The sequence below is a fragment of the Saccostrea cucullata genome, unplaced genomic scaffold (genome assembly GCF_032062105.1).
Source record: "Saccostrea cucullata isolate Sc308-1 unplaced genomic scaffold, CSIRO_AGI_Scuc_v1 ctg16716, whole genome shotgun sequence".
Classification (NCBI taxonomy): Eukaryota; Metazoa; Mollusca; class Bivalvia; order Ostreida; family Ostreidae; genus Saccostrea; species Saccostrea cuccullata.
The window spans coordinates 1-12378 of NW_026940879.1; the positions used below are offsets into that span (position 1 = coordinate 1).

At 32.5% G+C, this 12378-nt stretch overlaps 1 protein-coding gene across 1 annotated transcript; it reads left to right on the top strand.

The window, feature by feature from the left end:
* The first annotated feature begins 5217 nt into the window (after positions 1 to 5217).
* LOC134256575 (uncharacterized) lies at positions 5218 to 5787 on the top strand. The gene has a single exon (XM_062739259.1). The coding sequence runs from the start codon at positions 5218 to 5220 to the stop codon at positions 5785 to 5787; it is 570 nt and encodes a 189-aa protein (XP_062595243.1).
* Positions 5788 to 12378: the final 6591 nt, after the last annotated feature.

The following is a 12378-nucleotide window of genomic DNA, read 5'->3' on the forward strand; positions in this document are numbered from 1 at the left end:
ATACATTGTACTTTTGTACTAAACAAATTTATTAAATTTATTTATTTTCTTTGTGGGGAAAATCAGAAATAATTTTTAGTGTGTGTGTGCTTATATTAATAGCTTTATAATGGATGTGTAATGACACAATTTATAATAATTTTGATGATGGGTTCAGAATTTTTATGATATGAACATTTATAATGTATATGAATCATATAAAAACTATACATTATTTTACATTGTATTTTGAGTGTCAGTATATCCTTGAATTGAGTTAAAAAATGTGTTTGTGTGTCTTATGCTGAATTCTGTTTACAGTCTAGTCAATGTATCTTTCAGCATCAAACAAATTACAAGAAAATTTATTTGTTGTGAAAGAAAAATAAAATTGACTCTGATCCTGAAAAATAGGAAATTTTGCACAGAAAGATGTATAGTTGGCATATATTTCTTGTACATGTAAGGTATGGTAAAGATTTGAAGAATATTGAAATAAATTCTGTAAATTTCTAAACCTAGTCAACAATTCTTTGCAGCTAGAAAAGAAAATGAGCTTTAAACCTTTTCAGTCTAGTTTCCAAGAGCATTTACAAAGAGTTTTATTATACTTCTGTTAGAATGTTTCCTATATAAAGTTAAGAAGGTAAAATAGCTATCTTTTATAGTTCATGCATAGTAAAGCTTAGCCTGGTTCCCTGTCCCTGTTTTGCTTCGTATACTCCGCATCACTAGGTGCCTTGGTAAGGATGAGCCAGGGGACCAGGCTAAGTAAAGCTATACCCATTTTTGCTATCCACCCTCGGAAAATTTTCATGCAATTTTTGCCTCCAATTTCAATTTCCAGCGATAAATCTGATGATGTCATAATGACTTCAGTAGCATTGTGACGTCATCAGGATTTCAGATTATTCTTGCAGTATTATCTTACTCCAAAAAATTCAAACCTCAGAAATTATATTATACATCAGTATTATAAAACGCTTATCCACTGGTTGTGAGTGGGATAGCTCTTTTATCAAACCCTTGACAGGGACTATCCTCGGGGAATAGTTCCCTGTCGCGGGTTTGATAAAAGAGCTATCCCACTCACAACCAGTGGATACTGTAAGTGTATACTTTTAACGATATCTAAAAGCACCTTCTCGGGTCTCCCCAGCAATCATTGAATAACACATCAAATGTATTAACATCATCAATATTTGTAGATTTTGTGAGTCACCCTTATCTAGATATATTATTTAAACATCCCCATGAACAAATATTTTATCAACATATTACTGTAATGAATTCACTGGACACCGAAATTACTTCAAGTTTAGTATGCGGTATTGTAGTACCTGCGGATTTTCACTCTAAACAGACTGAGTAAATAAGAATAGTCGATAAATTATGAATATTTTATTTACATATTTATTGATAACATCTATATAATATACATATTCATTAAGTTTTTAATAACAATAAATATGGGTAAACAGGTCAGCCATGAATAAATATTTAACACAGATACTCTACAAATTATATGCATGGTCAGCAGGTAAACAGGTCAAGAGGTAAACATGTCTACACGTCATTGGGTAGACCTGAATATTAACTTAGATACTCAAAAAAGTTGAACTCATGGGGTTTCAAAGTTACAAAACTGAACTAGAAACTGCATTACAACAGAGATTCAACAAGTTCAGCTTGTGGATGATGTTGAATCATTTATAACATTTTTAATAAGACTTCAGAAACGCTACTCATGTCTTCAAAGGCAGCTAGCAGCATAGCTTTCCAAGATAATAGTAATAGAAAAAAAAATTTAAAAAGATGAAAGGGGCTCTACTTGGAAAAAAAATTACGATGTGTTAAATGAATTTTCATACAGATATCGCTATGGACATTCAAATTGTGATGCTTATCAAAAATTGATAAATGATGTTGGATATTATGAATGAAAATAAATTGAACTAAAAGGCTAACCTGCTGCCCTGTCTACCTGTTTACCTGTCGACCAGCTGATCAGTCTACTAATCTCACTTTAATTCGCCAACCTGTTGACCTATCGACCTGCTTACCTGTCGACCTACTGACCTATCGACCTGCTTACATGTCGACCTACTGACCTGTCTACCTGCTTACCTGTCGACTTACTGACCTGTCGTAGTGCTTACCCGTCGACCTGCTGATCAATCTACATATCTCACTTTACTTCTTTGACCTATACACAAAATTAATTATCTTACCTGCTTTGCATCTTATTAAAAAGCGTAAACTCACCGGTCTCAACTCATGTTTTACAGTATAATTATCAAATTCATTCCTTAAGTATCTGGTACATTTATGCAAATTACGATAATATACAATGAAGTAATTTTACAAATGTAAATTCATTTAAACCTATGTCACATTTGCAAAATAAATGTGCAATGTCAGGAACTACTTAAACGTATAGTATACTAATGACCCAAAATTTTACAATTACTGTAATTAAAACAAGAGGCACAGCTAGGGGCCACATCGCTCAACTGAGCAACTGGCTAGGTAAAAGCAAAACTCGGTTCAGTATTAACGCTTTCACTTTCAGGCATTTAAATATAAACTAGAAAAGTGGGTTCAAGGGAAGGAAAGAAGGGTATTTGGACAAACTTAAATTTATACTTCTTAAGGTTTTAACGATTTTTCCTATGTATTCCTATCTTAAATATTTGATACTCTACTGTGGCCCCACCCTAATCCCGGGGGTCATGGTTTGAACAAACTTTAAACTACACTACCTGAAGATGCTTCCACATGGGTTTCATCTTTCCTGGCCCAGTGGTTTTTGAGAAGAAGATTTTTAAATACTTTCCTATGTATTTATTTCCTGTGTTAAAATTTGATACCCTACTGTGGCCCAACCCTACCTCCGGGGGTCATGGTTTGAACAAACTTGAAAGTACACTACCTGAGGATGATTTTTATCTTTCCTGGCCCATTGGTTTGGAAGAAAAAATTTTTTAAAGATGTCCTGTGTATTCCTATGTTAAACTTTGATATCCCACTATGGCCTCACTTTTCCCCCGGGGTCATGATTTGAACAAAGTTGAATCTATGTTAATTCAGGATGCTTTCATATAACTATGACCAATCATGGCTTTGCTGTTCTTAAGAAGAAAAATAAAAAAAAATTCCCATGAATTCCTGTGTTAAACTTTGATACCACAATGAGGCTCCACCCTACCTCAGGTGGTCATGGTGTGAACAAACTTTTATCTGCACTACAAGAGGATGTTTCTTTTCATTATGACTGATCATGGCTCTGCTGTTCTTGAGAAGAGGATTTTTAAAGACTACTGTATAGCAGGTTAAAATCGCGGTCGGAAAAGATCGCGATTTGTTTAATTTTCAGCAAATCGCGGTCGTTTGAATTCGCGGAAAGGAAAAAACCATACATTTTTTAAACAGTACTTGCACGCATTTTTCTTTAGGTATATATTGTGTGAACCTTTATTTTCAGTCTCTATCTTACGAAAGTCTGGTCATGTATATCGCACATATCAGAAAGGAAAGGCAAGTCTATATACTGTGTCAATATTTTAAATAATAACGAAACACCAGACTGATCCCGATTTGAAGTCAAAATAATGTTACGCATTCAGAATATTTTTTATTTCCGAGTCCAAATAAAAAAATATATAGTAGTCAAGTTGTTGAACTTTTCTTCATATAATTGAAATTAATTAATTGTCTTTACCCTGTTTACTTTGCAAGTGCCTTGATTAAAGGTAATGACTGAGTGATAAGCACGGGTGAATTTAAGCTTGTTTAATTAAATAATTACATTGCACGTCTACTAGATGGCAAAACTACCGTAATCGTTAGCTAAAGAAATTTATTTAACAATTAATAAGCTTTGCAAAACACCAACAACTACGTGTTTGTATACACTCTTATAATTATAATGACAGTCTACATCTAATCACAGATGAAATTTCAGTGTATCCCTATATATCTTATCAAGAATTATTCACTGTATGCTGAATTCGCGGAATTTCTTTTTCCGCGAATATAGCGAATATTAACTCCGCGAGTTAATTTCCTGCTGTACAGTATTCCAATGTATTCCTATAATTTACTTTGAGACCTACTGTGATCCCATCCAACCCGAAGAGTCATAATTTAAACAAATTTGAATCTACACTACCTGAGGATGCTTCCACATGAGTTTCATCTTTCCTGGCCCAGTGGTTCTTGTGAAGAAGATTTGTAAAAAAAAAAAATGCCATTAATTTTTCACTAATTCATTATTATCTCCCATTGGAAGATGGGGTGGCCTTTCATTTAAGCAAATTTGAAGGATACTTTAATTTGTGGCAAGTTTAATTGAAATTGGCTCAACGAGTCTTAAGAAGAAGATGAAAATGTGAAAAATTTACGACGACAACGACGACAGCGAAGCGACAGACAACAATCAGAAAAGCTCAGGTGAGCTAAAAATGTTTAAATACATATTACTTCCAATCAATTTGAAGGATGTCATTAATTACAGTATATAGAAATTTTTTCTCATCACAAGTATATTTAATGCAGGTTGATGACTATGTGTCCAGTGATATTTGTATTGAATTGCCCTTATTATCTATTGTTTATTTCTTAATATTCATAAATGCATTTTTTTTTGGTTGTAGAGTTGGTGGTTACCAGGGTTAAAATACTGGTCATTCATGTTAAATTTGTTAATTTTAGCTGTCTCATTAATAATAAAATATCAAAAGGCATTCAGTAAGCCATGGCTCAAAGATTCAAGTAGCTGAAATTTAAATCCCAAGTTTCGATCGGTATATAAGTATAAATACAGTAACTGAGAGGTACATGTAGATGCATGGAACACTGTAACCAGGCCACGTGATTCGAACGCAAAATTCTAAACAAATCAGCAGCCACTACTGTCTCACTTCAGGTAATGTTTAGAAAAAATGATAACTTTTATGTTTACTCAACAATTATAACGCTTTTAGATATTTTCAATTACAAAAATATAATAAAGAATAATTATTGACTTTTATTTATACAACACAATGTTTTTGAAGGGCATGTCTTGAAAAGAGTTATTTGACAATATTACAAAGAAACTTTCTGTCAGTGAATGAATTTAAGATACATCAAAAATCTCAAATTCATTCCAGGAAACGTCCAAGGAAAAGAACCTGATTTAAAGTTTGGAGCCTCATCTTTTTAGGTTCTCTAACATCAGATAAACATTGCTACAAAATGATGTCAACACAGAATTCACCAGAGGCTGGATCCTCTCCTCCAGTCAAACATCTGCTTGATGAATCAGAAACAGTCGCCATAATAGGCACTGAGTATGAAAGCTACCTTTACAATGTGGTCTGTCTCAGTGATGAAGACATCTGGACAAGGGGAGAAGAAATCACAATGAAACTCTTCAGCATAAATCAGGGATCACTACTCAAGTCAATCACAACTAAATCTGGAGAAATCCCAATAGATATAGCGGTGACAAAAAGTGGAGATCTTGTTTATACTGATTACAATGATAGAACTGTGAACATCGTGAAGAATGAGAAGGTGGTGGAGTTGATCAGACTACAGATTATGACAGATACATTACTGAGAACAAAAACCCCGAATATCTGTGTGTCTGATCGTGGAGCTAGAGCAGTAGTGGTGGTCAATAAGGCCGGGAAATTGAGATTCATGTACACTGGACATCTTCTGCTCCAAGGAACAAATCATTCTGTCCAGAAGGAATCACCACCGACAGTCAGAGCCACATCCTTGCAGCTGATGATAACAATAACTGTGTCCACATCATAGACCAGGATGGACAGTTCCTCCGTTACATCGACTGTGGACTGAGTTATCCCTGGGGACTTGTTAGTACAAATGACAATCTTTTTTTGCTAATGGAGAAACAGTCAAGTGAAAAAAAATAAAATATCTGTTTTGAAAAACATCTTTTAAACAAATCAATGATGTAATCATCATGTTGAAATATATATATGTATACTTATTTTCTCTACATAAAATGAAGTTGAAAAATTAAAATACAACAATTACTTGATAAAGAGCAACTAAGAGTAAAGTTTTAGAATTGCGTGTGCAGAAAAAATGACAAGATTGAAAATAAACAAGTTTACATAACAGAAATATCTACAACCGAATTCACTTCTCATAACTTTTTTAGGGAAGTAAACTGTCAGTTTAATACGTGTAAAAACACTTCTTATACTTTTCAGCGTGTTAAAATTACATTCTGCATGTGTCAGCTAAGTTTGGTTACATTTTTTCTCTAACTATTATATAATCTATGTTAATATTTAGTTCATTGTAATGCATTTTTTAAAATGTTAAATATAGGCTATTTACAGGCAGTACCTGTGATCTAATCCAATTAAATTTTTCTGATTAAATATTGTTTACACTACTTACCTCATTGGACTCTGCATATTACAATGCTGTGTAACTCGACATAATATTCATATTCTTTAGGACCATCAGGCATAACCATACAGACTGTAAATCAAAATATAGATATTCAATACAAATAAATACAATAGGGATTGACTATATATATTTTTTATTCATCCAGAAATGAATCTGAAATTTATGAAAGCCAAAAGTGAGCTGATGCTCTCCTGTAGGGCATTAATTAATAAAGTCTTGTGAAATATACTCCCAGTAATTGTTTAAATGAAAAGTCTTTTAATCATCTGTCAAATAAAACTTTGTATAATTGAAAACTGATTTGCCTTGCAAAGGAGCAGAGGAGCAGTACAATCGTCATTAAAAAAGGGTTTTTTGTATAGGGCAACTGTAAACTGTAAATCATCTGAACAAATGAAGTAAAGCTAGTAGCAAAATCATATCCACACTAGGATTTTCAGAACTGAAAACAGGGATTTTGATACTTCCCCCAGAAATAATTTTTCATTCCTTGTAAAACTTATAGATTTAATTTATTACAATAAAATATGTCTTTGTTGAGTGTTTTGATTTCAAATTGTATGTATTTCAATGAATATTGATTATTTTCATTTTCCCAATTGATAAAAATGGGTAGACATACAATTTAATGTTTTTGGTGTTCAAAGATAATTGCGCTTTGTAATGGGATTTTGTCTCACCTTTGTACATTGACTTAAATCTGAACATTACACGTAAAAGATTTGTCCGCCATATTTGGTTGGTCTCTCGCTTTATCTGAGGACCCCTATATAAAGTTGCTGACATAGTCACTGTTCAGTGTAATTGATCGTCAATCGTGTAGACGGCGGTTGTATATAATACTCGGTAGTGAAAAAAAAGGGGCCCAGGGGCCACATCGCTCACCTGACTAACTGGCTATGTATAAGCAAAAATAAGTATTGAAAAGTTTAAATATACTAATAAAAGGGGTTTACGGATGGAAGGGGTATTTGAACAAAGTTAAGTCTATACTTCCTGCGGATGCTTTTAAATTAACATGTTACATAATGGCTTTGCTGTTTTTAAGATGTTTTTTTTTTATTGATATTGCCTTTATATTCCTTACTTATAGGAATTTTGCGTAATCAATTAATAATCAATTACAGAGTTTTGTTCCGTAATCGATTACTTTAGACAATGTAACCGATTAATAATCGTCTTTACTTTAAATTTTTCCCCCCCCCCCCCCCTCAAATATCAGAGCTATATTACGCAGTTTGGATTTTAACCTCCATATTTAATAACTTTTGATTGTTCAAAAATTATCTAATATTTTACTGTGATTTACAAGAATTTGAACATTCTGCATGCTGGCAGTACGCATATACACGATCCGTGCTTAAATTATTTCAAAAAAAAATTAGACTTTAGCAATGATCATGTAGACTCAATGTACCTTTAAGTATAATAGCACAATTTCTTGTGTTGAAACAATTGTTTTGAGAGCTATCAATTGTTCTATAAGATTGTTTGTATACAGTGGAGTTATTAATTATCTAATACAATGAAGTTCACAGTTCACACCTCATTATCTACTGTCAGGGATATTCCAGCCAATTAGCCAAGATAATCGTATTTCACATACATGTATGTATTCCTTGTGACAAGACCTTTTTCTGGGGAACCAAATTTACCTTTTAACCTTGACCTTGGAGTTTTACCAACTTTTACACAAAAATTCAAAATTTTTACTGATGAAAAAACTTTAACCTTGGTACTAACTTCTGAACAGTAAGGGCTAGAGCTTTCATACTTCACAAATGTAATCCTTGTGAGAAGACCTTTCACTGGATATCAACAACTTTGACCTTGGAATTTGACCTACTTTAAAAAAAAATCCTTGACCAGATCTTTTAAACAGTTAAGCTAGTGCTTTCATACTTTATTTTTTTAATAATTGTGACAAGACCTTTCATTTGATTTCAAGACTTTTGACTTTGACCTTGGAGTTTATTACTTTTAATTTTTTTAAACTTGGCCATAACTTTTGAACGGGAGGGCTAGAGTTTCCATACTTCACATATGTATTTTTTGTTGCAAGAAAATTTATTGGATACCAATAACCTTGACTTTTTGACCTTGACCTTAGAATTTTAACTTATGAAAAAAACACATTAACCCTGGCAATAATTTTTTAACGGTTAGGGCTAGGATTTCCATACTTAACATATGTATTCTTTGTAGCAAGTCCTTTTATTGTATACTCAAAACCATGACCTTTTGACCTTGACATGAGATTTGAACTCATGAAAAAAAATTAACTTTGGAAAAAACTTATAGAGAGTAAGGGCTAGGGCTTTCATACTTCACGTATAAAATCTTGTGACAAGACCTTTTATTCAATACCAATAACCTTGACCTTCTGACCTTGATCTTGGAGTTTAACCTACTTTTAAAATCTTTTTAACCTTGATCATAACTTTTTATTCCTATGTTAAACTTTATCCCCCACTGTGCCGCTACCCACAGGGGGCACCATTTTAACAAACTTGAATCTACACTATCTGAGGTGTTTCATTTATTTATGACCAATCCTGACTTTGCTGTTTTTTCAAAGATTTTTCCTATGTATTTTTAATTAAACTTGATACCCAATTGTGGCCCCACCCTACCCAATAGGGGATATTGAACAAACTTAATTATACTTCCAAGGGATGCTTTCATATACTAGTAACTATTGCCAATAATGGCTTTTGTCCTTGCAAAGAAGATTTTTTAAAAACTTTTCCTATGTATTCATATGTTAAACTTTAATACCCCCCGTGGCCCCATCAAGGGGTCATGATTTGAACAAATGTGAATCTACACTACCTGAGGATGCCCCCATGACTCATCCTTCTTGACCCAGTGGTTTTAGAAGATTTTTAAGATATGCCATTTAATTTTTCACTAATTCAAAATTATCTCCCCTTTTAAAGAGGACGTGACCCTTCATTTGAATAAACTTGAACCCCCTTCACCTAAGGATACTTTGTGCCAAATGTGGTTGAAATTGGCCCCATGATTCTTGAGAAGAAGTCGAAAATGTGAAAAGTTAATGATGACTATGATAAGGATATGGAAATAACGGACGACGCGGCAATGACCGACGACAAACAAATTTTGATCAAAAAACTCACTTGAGCCTTAGGCTCAGGTGCGCTGAAAAACTCTCTAGACGAATCTTATCTATAAGTAAGGCTATCTCACATCATATTTTAGTGTGCATCCCATGATCAATATCCATGCAAGTTTCTTTTGAGTTACTGACAATGGAAAGGGACCTGCTCTAAAAACTTTGACGCATGGAACAAAGGTAGTGCGTCTCTACAGCCTGGGAGTAATGGGCTTATCTTTACATCACAGGTTCGAATACCATAAGAAAAAGGAAAACCAGTCCTTTCCCATGAAACTATAAACTTCGCAAACTAAAAATTACAATTTAATTTAAACTATGGTATATATACTCAATTGCTCTTTTTCTATTCAGTATTTCATGAAAATGATTTTTAAAAATGTGTAATTACAGTATAATAAATAGAAATCATATCATTTATTAAAAAATATTTTTAAATAATGTGCAATGCTTACAGTGTATATAGTAAAAATATTTCATTTTTCAATTTTAGAATTACCAGGATTTTTTTTACTAATAAACATAGCATAATCTGGGGTTGAAAATTTAAAATCCCATCTATGTTAAACATTTTTGGTATCCTTATTTAGATGTCGTTTTGTGAGATGTTGGGACATAACACACCGAGAGTTGGGAATCAGAATGGGGATAAATGATACAAACTTTGTATCTGCATTACAGTTCTTTGAGGTATGCTTTTTAATTTTAATAGGGATAAAATTTTTCAATTGTGAAGCAATTTGGTAATTTTTAGTTTTTCAAATTTAAGACCTCCATGCCTTTTGATGCTTTTTAATCTGTTTTATTTTAAACAAATCAAACTTTTTGTGTACATTTTAAAAAATGAATTCACCACAGGGGAAAATTTTAACAATGTCATCATCAACAAATTTTACAATTCCAACAAATTTTTCATTATATGTACAGTGGTATGTCTGAGACACAACATTAAGATTCTTAAAAGACTGAAATAATTTATTGATCATTAACATTTTTTATCTGATATAAAAATGAATGTAATAAAACAGGTAATGTGAATGGGTAAGAGTTACTTCCTCTTAAATGCATTCCTCTACATTTCAAAAACTTAACACATAAAAACATGACATATTATACTGAATACTTGCCCATCATTATAAGAAAATATTAGGGTGCAAAGATACCCTTAAAGGGTACTAATAAGGGGAATGAATACTAAAATCGGTACTCGGGTTTCTGGATGTATATTTTTGAATATTTTTAATCTTATTTATTAATGCATTAAACAATCTATTTAAAAACTTAAAAAGTCATTTCACTTGTACATACAGTAATTAGGGTTTACTACGACTCTATATGACCGTTATCGCCTGTGGCAGTGTTTATACAGTAATTATCGTGACCAATACCTGGGGGACCTGGCTTTTCCACCTTCGACTGCCTTCTTCCCTTATTTTTTGTTTGGCTTTAATTATTTGTTTTCACTGAACATCGTTTAAGATCCATTATGTTTAATAAATTAGATAATTTAAAAAATTTTTCAATTTCAGAAGCCGAAAAAGGGGGAAAAAGCATATGATATTACACGTGCGATTGTTAATAAGGTTGTGTTTGATTACATGCCAATAAAACTGGTTGAAGGCAAAAGGGTTAAAAAAAAAATGATGTCTATCGTTGCATCAAACTACAAAATACCGTCCCGTAATACAGTACTATATAAATCTCGGATCGAACAAGTGTACTAAAATCGTCAATCCGCTCTGTTAGGAGAACTTGATCAAGTATAAGTTGATACTGTTCGTAGCTCTGACAGAATCCAGATTCCTCTGTTTTTTAAACCCCCGCTTTTTTTATTGTACTTGTGCAGGGGAAAGTCTCCCCCGCACAAGTCACAAAAATAAAACGGGGTTAAATCAGAGGAATCTCGGATTATGACGACTATACCTGGTCGTCAAACGCCAAAGAGAATTCAATTACGGACAGATTATTTTTTTTAAAAAAAACAACTTGAACAACTTATGATTTTATTTCTTGTGTTTATCTGATAAATAAATTGAATTTAAAAAATTGTTATATTAAACTTCGTAGGGAGAAGTCTCATCTTTTCAACAGAAATACATTTACAGATAAGCCTCCTATCAGTGCATCTGGTTTTATTTCTTCAAATTTACAATGTTTTACAGTCTTCAATTTCTTGTTCGTATTTATTTACACTTTTACCGATACCCGGGTACTCGATTGGAAAAACGTCTGAGTAACCGGTATTAAAATTGACCGATTTGACATCCCTAGAAAATATCAAAGTCAAAAAGGAACTGTTAACATGATTTAAGAAATTAATCACGACAAAAAATTGACAAAGAGCTTGTCTGACTCTTGTGATATTTGTCATGCTTGAAAAAAAAATGGCTCAGAAAAATATTCCTTAAAAAAGTAAATAAAGTATCAAATTTTTAACAAATACAATTAATCATTTATTAAATGATCCTAAAATTTAAATCACACAGATTCTTTCCATGTTTAATGCTGTATTATATGATCTATGCTGCTGCTGTGTCAGAGTTTTCTCCCTTTAGAATTTTTTTGGTCTCCAGCATACGCTTGTGCTGCCTTTAATATTCTTTTCTCAACAATCGAATTGTACAGCGAGTCTCTCATGAATATTCATTTCTTTTTTCTGTAGTAGCTCCTATCCCCTAAAAATAGAAACAAAATAAAATCCAAATTTCTTTTTACTTTTTTAATCTTTACACAATATACAACTTTTTCTTTCCAATTATTATAACAAACTTGTATACAACTAAAATATACTTTTTAGAAATATGTGTTAGTGCTTTTTAGAAAAG

Coding starts and splice junctions, on each gene's coding strand:
- LOC134256575 (XM_062739259.1), top strand. CDS start 5,218: ATGATGTCAACACAGAATTCACCAGAGGCTGGATCCTCTCCTCCAGTC.